At 43.4% G+C, this 22,543-nt stretch overlaps 1 protein-coding gene across 8 annotated transcripts in view; it reads left to right on the top strand.

The window, feature by feature from the left end:
* Positions 1 to 22,543, top strand: part of LOC137381410 (dixin-like) — a 156,929-nt gene that overhangs the window by 93,091 nt on the left and 41,295 nt on the right. For 7 of the 8 annotated variants that reach the window (XM_068053962.1, XM_068053965.1, XM_068053961.1 and 4 more), the window contains one exon: positions 14,942 to 15,051. In XM_068053962.1, coding sequence (XP_067910063.1) covers positions 14,942 to 15,051 — 110 coding nt within the window. Of the gene's footprint in view, positions 1 to 14,941; positions 15,052 to 22,543 lie in introns of those variants that run through there. The other variant, XM_068053967.1, reaches the window with a different exon arrangement.

The following is a 22,543-nucleotide window of genomic DNA, read 5'->3' as shown; positions in this document are numbered from 1 at the left end:
TGCATGAGTCATAATATCCAGAGGCAAATGCCATCCAGGACTTGAAGCAATTTTGTCAGATGCAAAGAAACATTAACCTTTTTTTCTGTTCTAAACCTCCTTCTGAATCAACCTTGCATTGATTTGATTCCATGGGTGATAGCAATCCTCTAGTGCTTCTCACCCCAGGGGCTACTTCTTTCTGTTTAAGCACAAACAATGCATGATGATGAGCTCTTGAACCTTGAGAACTATCCTATTGATACCCAAGCAGATTTCACCTCATGTCCACACAAGCACAATTCATGCAATATGGAAACGCAAATTAGGAGAGGTGCATAACAGGCAGTTTTGCACTATTAAAAGTTAAAATTACCACTTATTATCTTTTTATTCACAAATGCTCCATATTGAGTGCAGTTTTGAGTCAACCGGAAGAGAAATGTGACTCGCTCTGGTTTCCAGTGGGAAATAAGTAGCATGTTCTGAAGGCGTGCTCTAAAATGTTGGTGAGAGACTCAAGTCAAATGGAGCATCGGGCCTCATTTCAGTGAAACAGGTGGACTGTGGCCACCAATTAGGGGTTCATGCAGCTTGCTGGTCAGGGCCTTTTGAATTCCGGCCAGCTGTGCGCTGACCCAGCTTGCAAGTAGGTCCTGGGAGGAGGTGAAGTGATGGGATGGGGTGGCCCATGCCAGCAACAATCCAGTGTTTTTGTGGAGCCAGGAGGAGCATAAGGTGCCTAACATTTATTTCAGGTGGGTGCGCACGCACTAAAAGTTGGAACAGCTGTCCCACAGACTAGTCAAGCAACTGCCTGACATAGTCATACTCATGGAATCATACCTTACCGACAGTGTCCCAGACACCGCCATCACTATCCCTGGGTATGTCCTGACGCACCGGCAGGACAGACCCAGCAGAGGTGGCAGCACAGTGATGTACAGTCAGGAGGGAGTTGCCCTGGGAGTCCTCAACATCGAATCCGGACCCTGTGAAGTCTCATGGCATCAGGTCAAACATGGGCAAGGAAACTTCCTGCTGATTACCACCTACTGCACCTCCACCACCCCCCCCCCCCCACCCCTCAGCTGATGAATCAGTACTCTTCCATGTTGAACACCACTTGGAGGAAGCACTGATGGTGGTAAGGGTACAGAACGTACTCTGGGTGGAGGACTTCAATGTCCATCACCAAGAGTGGCTTGGCAGCACTACTGCTGAGGACATAGCTGCTGGACTGGGTCTGCAGCAGGTGGTGAGGGAAAAATATACTGACCTCGTATTCCCCAATCTGCCTGCTGCAGATGCATCATTGGTAGATGCATGACAGTATTGGTAGGAGTGACCACCGCAGAATCCTTGTGGAGACAAAGTCCCGCCTGCGCATTGAGGATACCCTCCATCGTGTTGTGTGGCAGTACCACCGTGCTAAATGGGATAGATTTTGAACAGATCTAGCATTGCAAAACTGGGCATCCATGAGGCGCTGTGGGCCATCAGCAGCAGCAGAATTGTACTCAACCACAACCCGTAACCTCATGGTCCAGCATATCCCCCATTCTACCATTACCATCAAGCCAGGGGACCGAGCATGGTTAAATGAAGAGTGCAGGAGGGCATGCCAGGAGCAGCACCAGGCATACCTAAAAATGAGATGTCAGCCTGGTGAAGCTACAGCTCAGGACTACTTGCATGGCAAACAGCTTACGCAGCATGCGCTAGAAAAAGCAAAGTGATCCCATAATCAACGGATCAAATCTAAGCTCAGCAGTTCTGCCACATCCAGTTGTGAATGGTGATGGACAATTAAACAACTAATTGGAGGAGGGGGCTCCACAAATAACCCCATCCTCAATGATGGGGGAGCCCAGCACATCAAGGCAAAAGATAAGGCTGAAGCATTTGCAGCCATCTTCAGCTAGAAGTGCCGAGTGGATGATCCACCTCGGCCTTCTCCTGAAGTCCCCAGCATCACAGATGCCAGTCCTCAGCCAATTCGATTCATTCCGTGTGATATCAAGAAATGACTGAAGGCACAGGATACTGCAAAGGCTATGGGCTATGACAACATTCCGGCAATAGTACTGAAGACCTGTGCTCCAGAAGTTGCCGCATGCCCTAGCCAAGCTGTTCCAGTACAGCTAGAACAATGGCATCGACTCGGCAATGTGGAAAATTGCCCAGGTATGTCCTGTACACAAAGAGCAGGACAAGTCCAACCCGGCCAATTACCGCCCCATCAGTCTACTCTGGATCATCAGTAAAGTGATGGAAGATGTCGTCGACAGTGCTATCAAATGGCACTTGCTTAGCAATAACCTGCTCAGTGATGCTCAGTTTGGGTTACGCCAGGGCCACTCAGCTCCTGACCTCATTACAGCCTTGGTTCAAACATGGGCAAAAGAGCTGAACTCCAGAGGTGAGGTGAGAGTGACTACCCTTGACATCAAGGCAGCATTTGACCGAGTATGACTATGACATCAAGGAGCCCAAGCAAAACTGGAGGCAATGGGAATCAGGGGGGAAACCCTCTGCTGGTTGGAGTCATGCCTAGCACAAAGGAAGATGGTTGTGGTTGTTGGAGGTCAATCATCTCAGCTCCAGGACATCACTGCAGGAGTTGCTCAGGGTAGTGTCCTAGGCCCAAACATCTTCAGCTGCTTCATGAATGACCTTCCTTCAATCATAAGGTCAGAAATGGGGATGCTCGCTGATGATTGCACAATGTTCAGCACCATTTCCGACTCGTCAGATACTGAAGCAGTCCGTGTAGAAATGCAGCAAGACCTGGACAATATCCAGGCTTGGTCTGATAAGTGGCAAGTAACATTTGTGTCACACAAGTGCCAGGCAATGACCATCTCCAACAAGAGAGAATCTAACCATCTCCCCATGACATTCACTGGCATTACAATTGCTGAATCCCCCACTCTCAATATTCTGGGGGTTAGCATTGACCAGAAACTGAACTGGAGTAGCCATATAAATACCGTGGCTACAAGAGCAGGTCAGAGGCTAGGAATCCTGTGGTGAGTAACTCACCTCCTGACTCCCCAAAGCCTGTCCACCATCTACAAGGCACAAGTCTCCACTTGCCTGGATAGGTGCAGCTCCAACAACACCCAAGAAGCCCGACACCATCCAGGACAAAGGAGCCCGCTTGATTGGCACCCTATCCACAAACTCCCTCCACCACTGACGCACAGTGGCAACAGTGTATACCATCTACAAAATGCACTGCAGCAACGCACCAAGGCTCCTTAAACAGCACCTTCCAAACCCATGACCTCTACCACCTAGAACGATAAGGGCAGCAAATGCATGGGAACACCACCACCTGTAAGTTTCCCTCCAAGCCACACACCATCCTGATTTGGAACTTTATCACCATTCCTTCACTGTCACTGGGTCAAAATCCTGGAGCTCCCTTCCTAAATGATGTACCTACCCCACATGGACTGCAGTGGTTCAAAAAGGCAGCTCACTTTCTCAAGGGCAATTAGGGATGGGCAATAAATGCTGGCCTAGCCAGAGGCGTCCACATCCCATGACTAAATAAGGTTTCCAATTCGGCAGCTGACAAACTTCGGGGGTAGGGGCAGGGTGATCGGGCATGGCAGGTTACATTCAAGTGGCAAGTTACATTCGTGCCATACAAGTGCCAGACAATGACCATCTCCAACAAGAGAGAATCTAACCATCTCCCCTTGACATTCAATGGCATGGTCATTGCTGAATCCCCCATTATCAACATCCTGGGGGTTACCATTGACCAGAAACTGAACTAGACCAGCCATATAAATACTGTGGTTACAAGAGTAGGTCAGACACTGGGAATTCTGTGGCGAGTAACTCACCACCTGACTCTCAAAGCCTGTCTGCCATCTACAAGGCACAAGTCAGGACTGTGATGGAATACTCACCACTTGCCTGGATGAGTGCAGCTCCAACAACACTCAAGAAGCTCAACAGCATCCAAGACAAAGCAGTCCACTTGATTGGCACCCTATCCACGACCTTAAACCTTCACTCCATCTAACACTGACGCACAGTGGCAGCAGTGTGTACCATCTTCAAAATGCACTGCAGCAACTCACCAAGGCTCTTTTGACAGCACCGTCCAAACACGCAACCTTTACTACCTAGAAGGACGAGGGCAGCAGATGCATGGGAACACCACGATCTGCACTTTTCCCTCCAAGCCACACACCATCCTGACTTGGAACTATATAGCTGTTCCTTCACTGCCACTGGGTCAAAATCTTGCAACTCTCTTCCTAACTGTGGATGTACCTGCACCCGATTGACTGCAGTAGTTCAAGACGCAGTTCACCACCATCTTCTCAAGGATAATTAGAGGCGGACAATAAATGCTGGTCTGGCTAGCAACGCTCACATCCTGTGAAAGAAAAAAAGGTCGTGACCCAAAATTGGTCCCTCCAACATTGATTTTACACCCAAATATTAGGTGTAATGATGTTGAATTTTACTCCAAATCTTGAATTTAATCATCAGTGAATTTAACATTAGTGTAGTGAACTTTTCTCTCTTATCCTGTTTAAGAATATAAGGTGAAAGCTTTATGTCAAAGTAGAAATGCCTCTCCACAAATGGAAGAAGAATTCACAGGTAAGGCATCCTGAGGCACTCCACTGTACTTCATTTGATTAGAGATTACATTGGCAAAAAGCTTGGGAACAGCTTGAATACTTGCTGTGTTGACCAGACTGGCAGGCACATGGTTTATGGTACCTAAAAGATGATTGTGGCAGGAGGGGAAATGTAGATAAGAATACATAAAATGGACTTGATAAGCAATTTGCTGTTCCCTGCAGGTTATAATATCAAGGGTTGAGTGTCATGTAATTCCTTTTCTTTATTTTAGGATTTCATTGTTTTTCCAGAGACGATAGGCTCCAGGATTTTTATATTGCTGTTTCTTCTGTATTTATCTGTAGCTGCATGGTCTCTGCAGGGGCTCTGTCAGCCAGACTGAGGTTGCTGTTTCATACCCAGACCTACACATACTCAGATTAGTTCTTTGAAGACTCGAGACATTTGTTAAATGGGTCACTGAACATGACAGATTTTCCTGTTGTTGTGGAGGCTGGCATCACAAAAGATTTTTGCTAGGCCTCAGGAGTTTTGTTACTGCTTGAAAAAGTAAGCTTTTGGTAAATTGTTTTGCATCACAAATAAGATCTGTATGACATCATCATCAAACTGTTGGCCAGAAGCCAGTTAATTTCTAATTTATTTTTCAAGCAGTCTTCCTTGAAGAAAAACTACATTGGGGAAACTATAAGCCTTGGACTCTCCGAGAAAGAGATTACGTTACTGCAGTTGACTATCCAAAGCTAGAAGTTTAAAAAATGTTCCTTTTACAAATGCAGATTACTCTATTTTCTGTCGTGCTTGCTTTCAGAGATAGTTCCAGCATAGCTGATTTGGGCGTTTTTAGTGTTCTTCAGGAATGAATTACAGCCCCCGCCACCACCCCCCCCCCCCCCCGCCCCACTTCCCAGTTTTGGCACGACAGTTCACTTTCAAGTCCCACATAACATAATAGATGAACCTCCCACTACTCTGCCTCAGCAATATACCATAACCCTAGCCTCAAAAAAGCACGGTTTATCTACTTTACCAGCATACTATTTCTCACTCCAGTCCCTCTTTTGTAGCCTTTCAGTGTAAGATTGTTAGTGTTGAGTTATTACTCGTGTTGTTTGGTGGTCTGATTAAGACCTCAGTTGAAATTACCGAAACATTTTAATGTGATCATTAAAATCACATTTCTGCTTTGAGTACAGATCTGAGCTGAAATGACAACATTCGATCCTAGTCTTTTATGGCTGATTATAAATAAATATTAAACCAATGCAAACCACTATGAGCCAGATGGACCTCTGCCTCTCGCACACAAATAGTTTACACATGTGTCTGCTAACCACTTATAATTGGCTCCAAATTTCCAACTGTTTTGGGATATCCATGATAGTGATTTTTGCAAAAGAATCAGATAACTCACCCATCTAAAAGTGCAACGTAACATAAGTTGATTTAGTTCTTTTTTTAAAAAAAAGGTATTTCAATATTTCCAAGTTCACAAATGAGACAAAAGTAGGTGGGAATGTGTGTTGTGAGCAAGATGCAAAGTAGTTTCAAGGGGATTTGGACAGACTTAGTGGGCTCGATATTACGGCAGGCGGACGGTAGCAAACCTGCTTCTGCTCAGCCCGGGGATCCAACCCGCATTTTGGGGGCCCCTGGGCTTTAATTGTTCCGAGGCGGGACTTCCACCCGCTTGAGGGAGGACATCCTGCCTCATCGAGCTGGCTGCCAATCATCAGGCCAGCAGCTCTTAGTCCCAGCAGCGCCACCAGGAGCGGTGGCCACTGCTGGGACTGCAGCCCAGCCGAGGACATGGAGCCAGGACTGCAGGTAAGTTGTGGTTGCCTCGCCGAGGAAATCGGTTGCGCCCCGGTAAGACAAGGATGGTGGTTTTGGGGGAAAGCGGGTGTTTCGGGTCCTGGGGGTGGATGGGGAAGCAGGGCCGCCCCTCTTTTTTCCCCCCCCCCCGCCCCCCCGGTGCTCTGAGAGGCTGCCCGGTATTACTGGGCAGCCTATCATGTCACCCGGACGCCCGCTTGCTATGGGTAAAATACCAGTGGAGGCGACAAAAGCCCTTAAGTGGCTATTAAGTGGCCACTTAAAGGCCTTGATTGGCGTGGGGTGGGCGGCCAGTTTCTCGCCCCCCCCTCCCCCGGCCCATGTCAAGTTGGGCGGAGGTGGAGGCAGGCGGGGAAGGCCTCCCGCTCAATTTTACATCACCCCCTCGCCACCATCCAACTCGCTGGGGTAGTGTAAAATTCCAGCCAGTGAGTGGGCAAGAACATGGCAGATGGAATATAATGTGGAAAAATGTGAGGTTATCCATTTTGGTAGGAGGAATAGATGTGCAGAGTATTTCTTAAATGGGAAGAGATTTGAAAGTGTAGATGTACAAACAGACCTGGGAGTCCTCATCAATATCACTGAAAACTAACATGCAGGTGCAGCAAGCAATTAAGAAGGCTAATGTTAGCCTTTATCGCAAAAGGATTTGAGTACAGGAGTAGTGAAGCCTTGCTTCAATTGTATAGAACCTTGATTAGACCGCATCTGGAGTACTTTGTGCAGTTTTGGTCCCCTTACCTTAGGAAGGATATTATTGCCATAGAGGGAGTGCAATGAAAATTCACCAGACTTGTTCCCAGGATGGTAGGACTGTCCTATGAAGAGAGATTGGGGAAACTGGGCCTGTATTCTCTAGAGTTTCGAAGAATGAGAGGTGAAACCTACAAAATATTTAAAGGGATAGCAGGGTAGATGCAGCTAAGATGTTTCCCTTGCTTGGGGAGTCTAGAACCAGGGGACACATTTTCAAAATAAGGGGGAAGCCACTTGGGGCCGAGATGAGGAGAAATTTCTTTACTCAGAGGGTTGTGAATCTTTGGAATTCTCTACCCCAGAGGGCTGTGGAAGCTCAGTCAATCAGTATGTTTAAAGCAGAGTTTGGCAGGTTTCTAAATACCAATGACATAAAGGGATTTGGGGGTAGTGTGGTCAAAAAGGCATTGAAGTGGATGATCAGTCATGATTGTATTTAATAACGGAATGAGCTCGATGGGTTGAATGGCCTACCCCTGTTCCTATGTTCAATCATTAGCCATTTCTTTCTCCCATCCTGTACTCTTCACATTCATATTATGCCAGTGAGTGATGTAGGAAAAGAGAATTATTCTCTGATAAAGATCCTTCCTGTCCTACAACAGACAATAAAACTGGCAATAAAATCAAGAAATGCTGGAAATACTCAGCAGGTCTGGCAGCATCTGTGGAGAGAGAAGCAGATTTAACGTTTCAGGTCAGTGACCTTTCATCAGAACTGGCAAATGTTAGAAATGTAATAGGTTTTAAGCAAATAAAGCGGGGTTGGGGCAAGAGATAACAAAAGGCAAGGTGTTGATAGGACAGAGGGTCGCAGAGAATAACTGACCAGAAGGTCATGGAGCAAGGGCAAACGGTGTGTTAATGGTGTGCTGACAGACAAAGCGTTAGTGCAGAGAGGGTATTAATTGACAGAAAAATGAACAGCCCTGGCCCAAAGCACAAACATGAAAAAAAGCAGTGGGTAGGCACATGGTGAAAAAAATAATGATGAAACAAACTGAAATAAAATAAACAAATAAAAAATATTTAATAAAAAATAAAAATAAAAAGGGGGGCCCGTCATGCTCTGAAATTATTGAACTCAATGTTCAGTCTGGCAGGCTGTGGCATGCCTAATCGGTAAATGAGATGCTGTTCCTCGAGCTTGCGTTGACGTTCGCTGGAACACTGCAGCAAGGCCACTGGCAAACCTCCCTAAGTCATTAATATACACAATGCAACATATCTTTTATCCAGAATGAGATTTGAATTTTGCTCTGTTGATTGAGAATCTATTTCTGTTCTTTACACTTTTGGAATAGATGCAATATTTCTAACCTACTCACTGGTACAAATTAAGGTAGAGTAAGATCCTTCAAATATGGTTCTGCAACATTAGAGGAGTCCCATTGGCAGTTTCTATTTCAGATGCTCACTCGCTACTGTGTTTTCCTGAATTTCCTCTTGCACCATTTGTCTGTTGCGCTGTGGCAATATCTGTTCCAGCTCCCCATGTTTATATTGTAAAAAAAACATTTCCCTTATCGTCGTGACAGAATTTTTGTGAGTCTACAATGCAACTGGGATAAAGGAGCTTCTTTTAGTCACAAAAACATGGGGAACCAGCTCAAAGATGCTGCTGTCCTGAGTGCTTCAATGGGATATTTTCAGTTATTCTGTCGAAAAGCAGATGTTGAAAAAGAAATCCATACAATGAGAAGGGAGTTACAAGTGAGTTGAAATGTAGGAGCAAGTCAGTAGTTAGAGCTGGATTCTCAACCAAGAGGGTAAAATTAAAATCCTATTCTGGATTGAAGTTATATTGTGTTAGGTTTGTTAATAATTTAGGGAAGTTTGCCACTTTAATTTTTTTTGTTGGAAAGCTTTGTGTGAGAAGATAATTTATTTTCCACATGCATCAGGAACATTAAGAAGGAATGTCACAGACTGCATCCAGTGAGACGCTTACAAGTCACACCTCCAAATAAAGAAGTTGGCATGGAAACAAAGGGAGAGCAGGGAGAATTTGCCCACTTTTAGCATTTTCTTTTTCCTTTAGACAAAAGTCTGAATTCTGTAGGAAATGGCAAAAATAAATTCCATACTGCCGTGAATTGTGATTTCAGCTCCTTGATTCCAGTATAAAATTAAACAGTGATATGGTTCCAAATCCCACTTCATTCATAACAAAAATATTTTAAAAACAAGACATTTTTGCATGTTTATATGGGTGTTCTGAGCCTAGCCTGCTACCTCTAATTTCTACCACTAAATATTAAGTAAATTTTCTACATGATAGAGGTTTACAAAGTTATGAGCGGCATGGACAGAGTGGATAGTCAGAAGCTTTTTCCCAGGGTGGAAGAGTCAGTTACTAGGGGACATAGGTTTAAGGTGCGAGGGGCAAAGTTTAGAGGGGATGTGCGAGGCAAGCTTTTTTACACAGAGGGTGGTGAATGCCTGGAACTTGCTGCCGGGGAGGTGGTGGAAGCAGATACGATAGCGACGTTTAAGAGGCATCTTGACAAATATATGAATAGGAAGGGAATAGAGGGATATGGGCCCCGGAAGTGCAGAAGGTGTTAGTTTAGGCAGGCATCAAGATCGGCGCAGGCTTGGAGGGCCGAATGGCCTGTTCCTGTGCTGTACTGTTCTTTGTTCTTTGTACAAATCTTTCTTTTCCTCCCCTCCCCCATTTTTCACTTTTCTACTGTCTCTTAGGCACCCTGTTTCAAACAATGTGCCTTTCTAAGGTACCTGACATGGGACATGTACATGGAGCTTTATTCATGGTCCTTGTTATTCTTTATTACTGGTCCTTAAGGAATATGCAGCACAGGTCTTGGTTGACTTGCCCTTCAATGTTCCACATCAGTACATAAAAGCATAAGAAAGCTTGAATCAAAAGAAATAATTCAACCCACCAAACTTACTTGTTACATAGTCTGTGCATGCGCAACTTAATAATAAATGTTACCGCATCCCCATCAAAGATCTTTCAGTGTAGGAAATTGTAGCTCTGAGCATGCTACTCCCATAGGCTACTTTTTTTAAATTTCGTATAAATCAGTTATTTGCATTTTTCAAGGAGCAATTATTATACTCAATTTTTTTTTATTATCTTAAACCAGGGTGAAAATCATAGGTTGGTAGGAAAACTAAAGCTTGTGTTTTAAAACTGGCAATAAAATAAAAGTGAACTTTAACCTTTAAAAAAAAATAGCAAATTTCAGTATTTTCTTCAAATAGAATTCTCTGCCAAAGGTTCTAGACCAAGTGTTGCTGTACTGAAGAGAAATCCACCTTTTTAACATTGCAGTTTTTACTGTTTGTGCTGTAAGACTTTTCCACAGAATTCTGGCACGTAAACAAAAGGGTGTTTTTGTGTGAGCCAAATGTCTATGGAAAATCTTATCGTACCGCCAAACATAGAAATAACCATTTTCACGAAGAATGTCTGATGCAATGTCACAAGTTGCTGGATTAAAAATATTTGATGTTTACATTTCTTGATTTGTGGTCACACTGGTAAGGCTGTCATTTATTGTCCATCCCGATTTGCCTTGGAAAGATGGTGGTGGGTCATCTTGACCCACTGTAGTTTGATACAACTGAGTGGCTTGCTAGGCCATTTCAGAGGGCAGTTAAGAGTCAACAACATTTTTGTGGGACTGTAGTCACATATAAGGCAAGTCGGGTATGGACAGCAAGTTTCCATCTGTAAAGGACATTAATGAACTAGCAAGGTTCAATCCTACAGTTTCTCAGTCACTTTTACTGATACTAGCTTTTTATTTCCAGATTTTTACAGAAATCTGAATTAAAATTTTCAAACTGTCATTGTTGTATTCTGTTCTCTTGATTATTAGTTCAGGCTTGATATTAGTAGTCCAGTAATATTACCACTACACAACATTAAGGAACAATTCCCCTTTAAGTGTTCTTTTTATAAAATTTATCTGACTGTCCTCTCTTGAAAGTCTTGGCTCATGGCATGTGATTACAGATTCTTTTTGTGGTTTGATACCCCTCCAGAGTGTGTGAGCCTAGACAATGAGTGTCTGCATGTTCTGTTTTGGGAAATATCATATAGACCTTGCCTCATCTTCATACATAATTCATTTTCCAGTAACAATCACTGGATAAAGATCAGAAGTAGGGACTCAGCTGTACCTGATTTTTGCCACCCTAACCCAAGGGCTTTAAGATAAATTGTAGCACTTTTATTGCTTCCTCAGTTGATCAGTTCGCTCAGCACAGGCCAGAGATGGAAGCTGGGACCTTCTAGTTTATATAAATGAGTTGCCTGCTGTATTTACAAACTGACTTATTAGGGGAGCTCCCCTGAAAGAATTTCGAGCATGATGAGGTGAAAGACTTGATTTTGACCTCCAAAACGATGTGCAAAGTATTAGAATCTATACATATACACTTCATTTATTGTGCTGAGGGAGTGATAATAAGACAGCAAGTGGAAAAATTGATTGTTAGAAGGGTGGCTACTGAGACTGAAGGGAAAAAAACTGATAGAGAAATTGAAGCAGAGGAGAGCATGCGTTGATATTTCAGCTTTGCATCTGAGCAGATCTAGAGAAGCTTCGAGGTTTTGTTAAATCTATAATTTTCAGCCTTTATTTTTGATCTAATTACAATTCCTAGGCAAAGAGTCAAGTCTAGAACAGAGGTTGTGTAGGCTACTTCTACGAACTAACTTATTTCTGTTTTGTCTTCACACTGCCATATTTTTCCCTGAAATACTCAGTTATTCCTGTAAGTAGTTGAGCCATGTAGACCAGGAAGATCACAGGTTTGCTTCCCCCACCAACACGCTGATCTGTGCTGAGTTAATTGATCTTAACTAAGGAAGAAATAGCAGTCTTAGAATTAACCTCAGTGTCTCTGAGTTAAGGGGGGGGGGGGAAATTTTAACTTAAAATAGAAAGTTCTGGAAATACTCAGGTCAGGCAGCATCTGTGGAGAGAGAGGCAGAGTTAACATTTCAGGTCTGAGACCTTTCATTGGTTCTCAGAGCTCTTTTTGTTATTTCAGATTTCCAGCATCTGCAATATTTTGCTTTAATTTGAGGGGAAATTTTGGTTATGTTCTTGCCAACTGATGCACATAATTTGTGCTGAAATTGCACATGTGGTTGTCAGGTGAGGACAGGATTATGCTCAGCTTTAGTTCCCCTCCCCTCTGATAAAATAACTCCGTGTCAAAGCTCACAAATAAATAATGGCATTTAGAGCAAGGAACTGAGAGTAACTAGTTCCTGTGGAACTACACTATTAAAAAATCAATGCCTTTGATGTTGTTGATGTAGGCAGTAAATTAGTGAGATGAAAAATTAAAATTACCATATTGAGTTTGGTAAATTTAATTATTAGGCTTTTCTTTCCCCTTTTTACATTTGTGCCTTTATAAGATTATCCCAGTTTCTTTCATTTAAACAGATGTTGCCATCACTTCTGTGACTCTGGATAAATTTAAAATGTAATGTTTCACTGAGCTTGACTGAAAAGATCCCAGCTTTGATGATTGGGCTGTTAATTGATTTAATTGAGAGAGGATGAACCATGAATGCATACATCGATGTTGGGTGAGTAGCGTCAGACTCCACTGTGCGATTCGCATAAACAAATAGCCTGCTGTCACACTCTGGCCTAATATAAAAAAGGCTCCTCAGTGGAATACTGCTGGTGCCAGTGGGACTATATCCTAGAATGAGAGGAGGGAAAAGGGAGAGAAATGAGTGAAAATAGGCCTCCTTCTTCTTCTTCGTTGGCCTCCTTGTCTCGAGAGACAATGGGTAAGCGCCTGGAGGTGGTCAGTGGTTTGTGAAGCAGCGCCTGGAGTGGCTATAAAGGCCAATTCTAGAGTGACAGACTCTTCCACAGGCGCTGCAGATAAAATTGGTTGCCGGGGCTGTTACACAGTTGGCTCTCGCCTTGCGCTTCTGTCTTTTTTCCTGCCAACTGCTAAGTCTCTTCGACTCGCCACACTTTAGCCCCCTCTTTATGGCTGTCCGCCAGCTCTGGCGATCACGGGCAACTGACTTGTGATCAATGTCACAGGACTTCATTTCGCGTTTGCAGACATCTTTAAAGTGGAGACATGGACGGCCGGTGGGTCTGATACCAGTGACGAGCTTGCTGTACAATGTGTCCTTGGGGATCCTGCCATCTTCCATGCGGCTCACGTGACCAAGCCATCTCAAGCGCCGCTGGCTCAGTAGGGTGCATATGCTGGGGATGTTGGCCACCTCGAGGACTTCTGTGTTGGAGATACGGTCCTACCACCTGATGCCAAGGATTCTCTGGAGGCAGCAAAGATGGAATGAGTTGAGACGTTGCTCTTGGCTGACATACGTTGTCCAGGCCTCGCTGCCGTAGAGCAAGGTACTGAGGACACAGGCTTGATACACTCGGACTTTTGTGTTCTGTGTCAGTGCGCCATTTTCCCACACTCTCATGGCCAGTCTGGACATAGCAGTGGAAGCCTTTCCCATGCGCTTCATGATTTCTGCATCGAGACACAGGTTACTGGTGATGGTTGAGCCTAGGTAGGTGAACTCTTGCACCACATCCAGAGCGTGGTAGCCGATCTTGATGGATGGAGCATTTCTGACGTCCTGTCCCATGTGCTTATTTTCTTGAGGCTGATGGTTAGGCCAAATTCGTTGCAGGCAGCCGCAGTCCTGTCGGTGAGTCTCTGCAGACACTCTTCAGTTAATGCAGCATCGTCAGCAAAGAGGAGTTCCCTGATGAGGACTTTCCGTACTTTGGTCTTTGCTCTAAGACGGGCAAGGTTGAACAACCTGCCCCCTGATCTTGTGTGGAGGAAGATTCCTTCTTCTGAAGACTTGAACGCATGTGAGAGCAGCAGGGAAAAGAAGACCCCAAACAGTGTAGGTGCGAGAACACAGCCCTGGTTCACGCCACTCAGGATAGGACAAGGGTCTGATGAGGTGCCGCTATGTTGAATTGTGCCTTTCATATTGTCATGGAATGAGGCGATGATACTTAGTAGCTTTGGTGGACATCTGATATTTGCCAGTAATCTGAAGAGACCACGTCTGCTGACGAGGTCAAAGGCTTTGGTGAAATCAATGAAAGCAACGTAGAGGGGCATCTGTTCTTCTCGGCATTTCTCCTGTAGCTGGCGAAGGGAGAACAGCATGTCAATGGTGGATCTCTCTGCTCGAAAGCCACACTGTGCCTCAGGGTAGATACGCTCAGCCAGCTTCTGGAGCCTGTTTGAAGCGACTCGAGCGAAGACCTTCCCCATTATGCCTATGGCCTTTTTAACGGGGAGGGGTGTTGATGGTTCCTGGAACAGTGACGGTGAAAAAATGTTTTAAAAATATTTGACAGTTTTAGTAGCAACAAAAAATACTGACAAAATAAAAATGGAGAGATTCTTGATCTAACAGGGATGTGATTTCAATATAGTCTTGAAATTGAGCAGAGAGTAGGTGACATTGGTCTTGCAGATCTTGGTTTAACACCTTATATCAACCTCAATAATGGGATAAGTTCAACGGATTCTTTCTGTGTGCTACTGTATCTTGATACACTTGACTGATAAAATCCTGTCATCTTATAGTACACATGACTAAATCCAGGAGGCAGTTTTAAAATTCTAACAGGATTATGATGTGTTTTTTTTTTCCAAGTTAATCAGTGGGAGTAAGGGAACTTTTTAAAAACAATTTCTCTTGCAGCTAAAGAATAAAATAGTGTCTTCAAGAACTTTGTTTTTTTTTCAGTGTCAGTTCAGAGAGTCCAACAAACAGTGCAAAGCCAGAGTCAATTACAAGCCATTTGGATGAAACATTGGAATTATCTTCTCAAAAAGAGGAATGGGAAACCAGGCCTGGTAAGCTGAACTTTTAATTTGCAAGCCTGTACTTATGACAAAATGGAATTGTATTGGCTGCCTGCAATACGCCCTCAAGATATTCAGCTCCATTTAAGTCAATGGAATAGAATATCAGGCATGGCATATAATGCGTAAATTACATGGTATCGTTCATTTTACCCTGCTGCCAAGACAAATTTCTAATTCAGATTTGAATTCTCTGAAACTTAGATGATCAAAATCCAAACTGCAATTGGAAACAAAAAGGAATAAGTAAGAACGTATAACCTTGTTGCACAATGCCAATTGAGATAGTTTTGGGGTGCTGCAATTAGCTGCTGGAGTCCTAGGCAAAAGATGGGTGATTTGGAGCAATTCCTGGGTTCCTCAGTGGCTGACTGAATTTATCCAATGAGTAACTGTTCCATTTGGGGAAGTTGAAGTTATTATTTTTTTAAATGATAGAATTAACTTCTCGACAAATAACTCCACAATGTGTGCATCAGTTACTTGTAAGTGCGTGTATGCCCCATATCTGCAATATGCCTTAGAACATATGACTCAGTTCTCTGTGTCTGTGTGGGTTTCCTCCGGGTGCTCCGGTTTCCTCCCACATGCCAAAGACTTGCTGGTTGATAGGTTAATTTACCATTATAAATTGCCCCTAGTATAGGTAGGTGGTAGGGAAATATAGGGACAGGTGGGGATGTGGTAGGAATATGGAATTAGTGTAGGATTAGTATAAATGGGTGGTTGATGGTCGGCACAGACTCGGTGGGCCGAAGGGCCTGTTTCAGTGCTGTATCTCTAAACTAAACTAAACTAAACAAAACAATCAGTCATATTAAGGATAGCTCAGCGAATTAATATTAATGACAACGGAATAGGAAGTCTCCAGGTAAAATCCTTAGTTTGGGCTGAGTTATCACAGCTAAAACAGCAATAGGAGCTACAGTTAGTCTCAGCACCCTTGGGTTAGGGAGGACAAAATGAATTATGATCACTTAACCAGTGACACCTGCTGAACATACAAATTAGGAGTGGATGTAGGCCATTCGGCCCCTCTAGCCTGCTCTGCCATTCAATAACATCATGACTGATCTGACTGTGTCTCGAATTCCACACTCCCATCTTGTGTGAGGCAAGGGAGGAGATAGCAGGGGCTCTGACACAAATTTTCAAATCCTCTCTGGCCACAGGAGAGGTACCAGCGGATTGGAGGACACATATGGAGACACATAATGTGGTACCATTATTCAAGAAGGGTAGCAGGGATAAAATTACAGGCCAGTGAGTCTAACATCAGTGGTTGGTAAACTTTTTTAATTTTATTTAGAGATGCAGCGCTGAAACAGGCCCTTCGGCCCACCGAGTCTGTGCCGACCATCAACCACCCATTTATACTATTGGAAAAAATTCTGAGGGACAGGATTAATCTCCACTTGGAGAGGCTGGATTAATCAAGGATAGTCAGCGTGGCTTTGTCAGGGGGAGATCGTGTCTAACTAACTTGATGTGTAGATGAAGGTAAAGCAGTTGATGTTGTCTACATGGACTTCAGTAAGGCTTTTTATAAGGTCCCGCATGGGAGATTGGTTAAGAAGGTAAGAGCCCATGGGATCCAGGGCAATTTGGCAAATTGGATGCAAAATTGGCTTAGTGGCAGGAGGCAGAGGGTGATGGTCGAGGGTTCTTTTTGCGAGTGGAAGCCTGTGACCAGTGGTGTACCACAGGGATCGGTGCTGGGACCCTTGCTGTTTGTAGTGTACATTAATGATTTAGATGTGAATATAGGAGGTATGATCAGTAAGTTTGCAGATGACACGAAAATTGGAGGTGTCGTAAATAGTGAGGAGGAAAGCCTTAGATTACAGAATTGTATAGATGGGCGGAGCAGTGGCAAATTGAATTTAATCCTGAAAAGTGTGAGGTGATGCATTTTGGAAGGACTAACAAGGCAAGGGAATATACAATGGATGGTAGGACCCTAGGAAGTACAGAGGGTCAGAAGGACCTTGGTGCACTTGTCCATAGATCACTGAAGGTACAGCACAGGTAGATAAGGTGGTTAGGAAGGCATATGGGATACTTGCCTTGATTAGCCGAGGCATAGAATATAAGAGCAGGGAGGTTATGATGGAGCTGTATAAAGTGCTAGTTAGGCCATAGCTGGAGTACTGTGTACAGTTCTGGGCACCACACTATAGGAAGGATGTGATTGCACTGGAGAGGGTGCAGAGGAGATTCACCAGGATGTTGCCTGGACTGGAGCATTTCAGCTATGAAGAGAGACTGAAAAGGCTAGGGTTGTTTTCCTTAGAGCAGAGAAGGCTTAGGGGGGACATGATTAAGGTATACAAAATTATGAGGGGCATTGATAGGTTAGATAGGAAGAAACTTTTTCCCTTAGCGTAGAGGTCAATAACCAGGGGGTGTAGCTTTAAGGTAAGGGGCAGGAGGTTTAGAGAGGATTTGAGGAAAAATCTTTACACTTAGAGGGTGGTTGAATTCTGGAACACACTGCCTGAAGAGGTGGTAGAGGCAGGAACCCTCAACATTTAAGAAGTATTTAGATGAACACTTGAAACACCATAGCATACAAGGCTATGGGCCAAGTGCTGGAAAATGGGATTAGAATAGTTAGGTGCTTGATGGCCAGCACATACACGATGGGCCGAAGGGCCTGTTTCTGTGCTGTATAGCTCTATGACTATCTACCCCCGATAAACTTTGATTCCCTTGCCTAACAAGAATCAATCTATCTCCGCCTTAAAAGTATTCCGTGTCCCAGCTTCCACCACCTTCTGAGGCAGATTTCCAAAGTTGCACAACCCTCAGAGAAAAAAAATTTCCTCATCTCTGTCCCTAAAAGGGCGACCCCTAATTTTAAAACAGTGCCGCCTAGTTCTGGACTTACCCACAAGAGGAGACATCCTTTCCACACCAACCTTGTCAAGACCGTTCAGCATCTTATATACTTCAACCAAGTCTCCCCGCACTCTTCTAAACTCCAGTGAAAATAAACCCAGTCTATCCAAGCTTTCCTCATAAGACAACCTGCTCATTCCAGGTATCAATCTAGTAAATTGAAAGCAAAATACTACAGATGCTGGAAATCTGAAATAAAAACAAGAAATGCTGGACATACTCAGCAGGTCTGGCAGCATCTGTGGAGAGAGAAGCAAAGTTAACGTTTCAGGTCATCAGATGAAGGATCACTGACCTGAAAAGTTAACTCTGCTTCTATCTCCACAGATGCTGCCAGACCTGCTGAATGTCAATCTAGTAAACCTCCTCTGAACTGCCTCCAACACATTTACATCCTTCCTTAAATAAGGAGACCAAAACTGCACACAGTATTCGAGATGTGGTATCAACAATGCCCTATTTAACTCTAGTATCACATTCTTACTTTTATTTTCAATTCCTCTCGTAATAAAGGATAGCATTCCATTAGCCTTCTTTATTACTTGCTGTACCTGCATACTAACTTTTTGTGACTCATGCACTAGAATACCTAGATCCCTCTGCACCTCGGAATTCTGCAGGCGTTCTCCGTTTAAGTAATACTCTGCTTTTTTATTCTTCCTGTCAAAGTGAACAACTTCACATTTTCCTACATTATACTCCATTTGCCAGATTTTTGCCCACTCAATCAACCTAGCTATATGGGTCTGCAACCTCCTTGTGTCCTCTTCACAACGTACTTTCCTACCTATCTTTGTGTCATCTCCAAATTTAGCTACCAAACCATTGCTCCCCTCATCTAAGTCATTGATATAAATTGTAAAAAGTTAAGGCCCTAACACAGACTCCTGTGGGACTCCACTCGTCACATCCTGCCAATCAGAAAAGGACCCATTTATGTATACTCTCTTTTCTGCCAGCCAACCTTCTATCCATGATAATATGTTACCCCCTACACCATGAGCAATAACCTTTTATGTGTCACCTTGTCAAACGCCTGCTGGAAATCCAAGTACAGTACGTCAACAGGCTCCCCTTTATCTACAGTGCATATTACTCCTTCAAAGAACTCCAATAAATTGGTTAAAGATGATTTCCCTTTCACAAATCCATGCTGACTATTCCTGATTACTGTGAGTTTTTCTAAGTGCCCAGCAATAGCCTCCTTAATGATCAATTCTAACCTTCCCCATGACAGACATCAAGCTAACTGGCCTATAGTTACCCGTTTTCTGTCTTCCCGCCTCCCCCCCCTCTTGAATAGAGGGGTTATATTTGCTATTTTCCAGTCTGATGCAGCCTTTCCAGAATCCAGCAAATTTTGAAAAATTAATACCAACGCATCTACTACCTCATTAGCCCCCTCGTTTAAGACCCTAGGATGAAATCCATCAGGATCCGGAGACTTGACAGCCCGCAGCTCCATCAGTTTGCTTAGTACCGTTTCCCTGGTGATTGTAATTTCAGCAAGTTCCTCTCTTTCACCTCCTGATTTACAGCTATTACTGGAATGTTTTTTGTATCCTCTTTAGTGAAGACAGAAGCAAAATATTTGTTAATTTCACTCCGCCATTTCCTTATTCTCTGTTATTAACTCCGTATTCTCACTCTCTGGAGGACCAACACTCACTTTACTTACTCTTTTTAAATACCTGTTTTTACATTTCTAGCTAGCTTCGTCTCGTTCTCTAATTTCTTTCTCCTGATTAACTCTGTGCTGCTCTTTATATTCTGACCAATCATCTGACCTGCCACTCATCTTTGTGCAATTATATCCTTTTCCCTTAAGATTGATGCTTTCCTGAACTACTTTAGTTAACCACGGGATGGTGGTTCCTCCCCTTAGAATTTTTCTTTACAGTAGGAATATACTTATTCTGAGTATTCTAAAATATCCCCTTTAAATGTCTGCCACTGCTTCTCTATTGATCCATCTTCTAACCTAGTAGCCCAGTTCACTTCAGCTAGCTCAGCTTTCATGCCCACATAGTTGCCCTTATTTAAGTTTAAAATACTAGTCTTAGACCCACTCTTCTCTCTTTCAAATTGGATCTAAAATTCAATCATATTGTGTTCGCTGCTACCCAAAGCTGCCTTTACTCTGAGGTCATTAATTAATCCTGTCACATTACACAAAACCAAGCTTCATATAACCTGCTCTCTGGTTGGTTCCAGAACGTGCTGCTCTAAAATAAAAACTATCTCGAAAGCCTTCTGTGAACTCATCATCCAGGCTACTATTGCCAATCTGATTTTTCCAGTTGATAATGTAGATTAAAAATCACCCAAATTTATTGCTATCACTTTATCACATGTACCCAAAATGACTTGTATGTGAACATTTGGTGAGGACGGATTTAGGTTTAACTGCAATGCCAGCCCTCTTGTTAGGCTTCCATGTGGATGAAAATGATCTGAGCGAGGTACTGCCCAACACCATGAATCCTGACATCGGAAAAAATCAACATATTAGAGGAGGGATGAAAGATAGCAGGGCCATAAGCAGTTTCCCTAAAATGATACCAGGGATGAGAGGCTTTAATTTTGAGGAGAAGCTAGGTAAGAGGTGTTAATAATTATGAGGGAGTTTGATAATATAAATTGGGAAAACTATTTCTACTGATTAGTGAGTTGGTAACTAGAAGACCACCAAAAGAAGAAAGGGAGGCTTTAAGCAGAATGTTTTTTACGCAGAGGGTTGTAAGGACAGAGGTAGTAACAGAATCCATGAAAGAGATATAGTTGAGAAAGAAAAAATAATAAAGTATGGGGAATGAACAGAAGAAAGGGGCTAAAGAATGCTGGCATAGGTGTGATAGGCTGACTGGCCTCCATCAGTGCTGCCGCATTCTATGATTATGACATTGTGTTGCAAGATACACAAGAACATGGGTTTCCTCAGCCCTTTATACCTATTCCACATTTTTCAACCTTGCTGTGCTGCAGATAAATAACTTTCTCATTCGGAATGTTCTTGGGACACTTACAAAAATGGATTACATTTCATAATCAAATGCAGAATTTACTGTCATAAAAAATTGACACTAGACATGCAAATCTCCTCAGAATTAGTGTAAAAGAAATTTCCTACTATATATATGGATAGCAGACAGTAAATCTAGATGATCACAAACCAACTGTATTAATTTTCTGAATTTATGCCTGGCTAATACCTCTTAGACAATTTATCCTTGCATGATTAGTCAGTGCACTGTTTACAGAATGGGCTATATTTTATTATGAAGACAGGGGTCTCAGTGGCCGGCCAGAAGGCCCCCAAAGCCAATCCACAGGGGGATGGTATCCCCTTAAGGGATGAGCTCCCACCTCCAGATCTGCCTGTCAATTGCGGGGGGGGGGTTGCGGGTCTCTGGACTTGAATGCCTCCAAAGGAGGGACCCCCGTTGACCTGCTAGGAGGCTGCCAGGCTTTACCTGGCGGCATCTCCCCACGGCAGTGGGCCCCTCCACCTTCCACTAAATTGAGGTGGAGGCGGGAAGAGGCCCTTAAGTGACCTATAATTGGCCACTTAAGGGCCTGAATTGGGCTGGAGCAGGAAGGCAGCCCTTGGCCCTCCCTGCCCTGCACACAAATGGCAGGGGCCTGGGCGACATTGGGAACAGCGCCCCCTGCCATTTTGTTTGCCCCCTCCCTGCCTCTGTGCCCACCTCCAAGGGCACAAAATAATTCTGCCCAATACATGGAACTCTTTCTGCATATAATTTTAAGAAGCTGAAAGATAGTTTTATGTGTGTGTACATATCAAATATGTATATCTCACATCAGTTGATCACCTATGGTGCTGCACATGCCAATCAAGATGAATTTGAATATATATTGATAGCTAGAAGTCGGCAATTTAATTAAGAAGTGATGATCCAGGTATGTTTGTCTGTGGGGCACAAGGTTCAAGGACTGGGAGACAGCATTTAAAATTATCGGCGATGAAATAAAATAGGAAATTTAGACAGCATTTGGTAAGCGGGAATAGGATTGAAGAATAGTAAAATAAAAGCAAAATACTGTGGATGCTGGAAATCTGAACTAAAAACTAGAAATGCTGGAAATACTCAGCAGGTCTGGCAGCATCTGTGGAGAGAGAAGCAGAGTTAACGTTTCAGGTCAGTGACCCTTCTACAGAACCAATTGAACAGGTTACCCATGGGTTGAAGACGAAAAGAATGAACTTCCATTTATAAAGTACCATTCACAACCTCATCAGGAGGTTCAAAAGCATTTCATAGTTAATGAAGTGTGGTCACTGGTATAATTAGGAAAATGCCATAGTCAATTTGTGCACAGCAAGGCCCCACAAACAGCAATGAGATAAAGGACTAATGAAACTGCGTTATTGGTGTTGATTGCAGGAGCAGTATAAATGCAAACAAAAAAATATGATTTGTTCAAGAAGGCTCCCAAAGCATATAAGCTGCTTGAAACCTTACCTTGGTTTCTTCACTCATGAGACTGGTGATGTCTATGAGAATGTTTTAAGTGTTTTTCTTTGAAGAAAGCTGGCAATTATTGTAATATTAAAAGCATA

Source organism: Heterodontus francisci, chromosome 22 (genome assembly GCF_036365525.1).
Source record: "Heterodontus francisci isolate sHetFra1 chromosome 22, sHetFra1.hap1, whole genome shotgun sequence".
Classification (NCBI taxonomy): Eukaryota; Metazoa; Chordata; class Chondrichthyes; order Heterodontiformes; family Heterodontidae; genus Heterodontus; species Heterodontus francisci.
The sequence above is the reverse complement of the archived record's forward strand: the minus strand, read 5'-3'. Positions and strand labels throughout refer to the sequence as shown.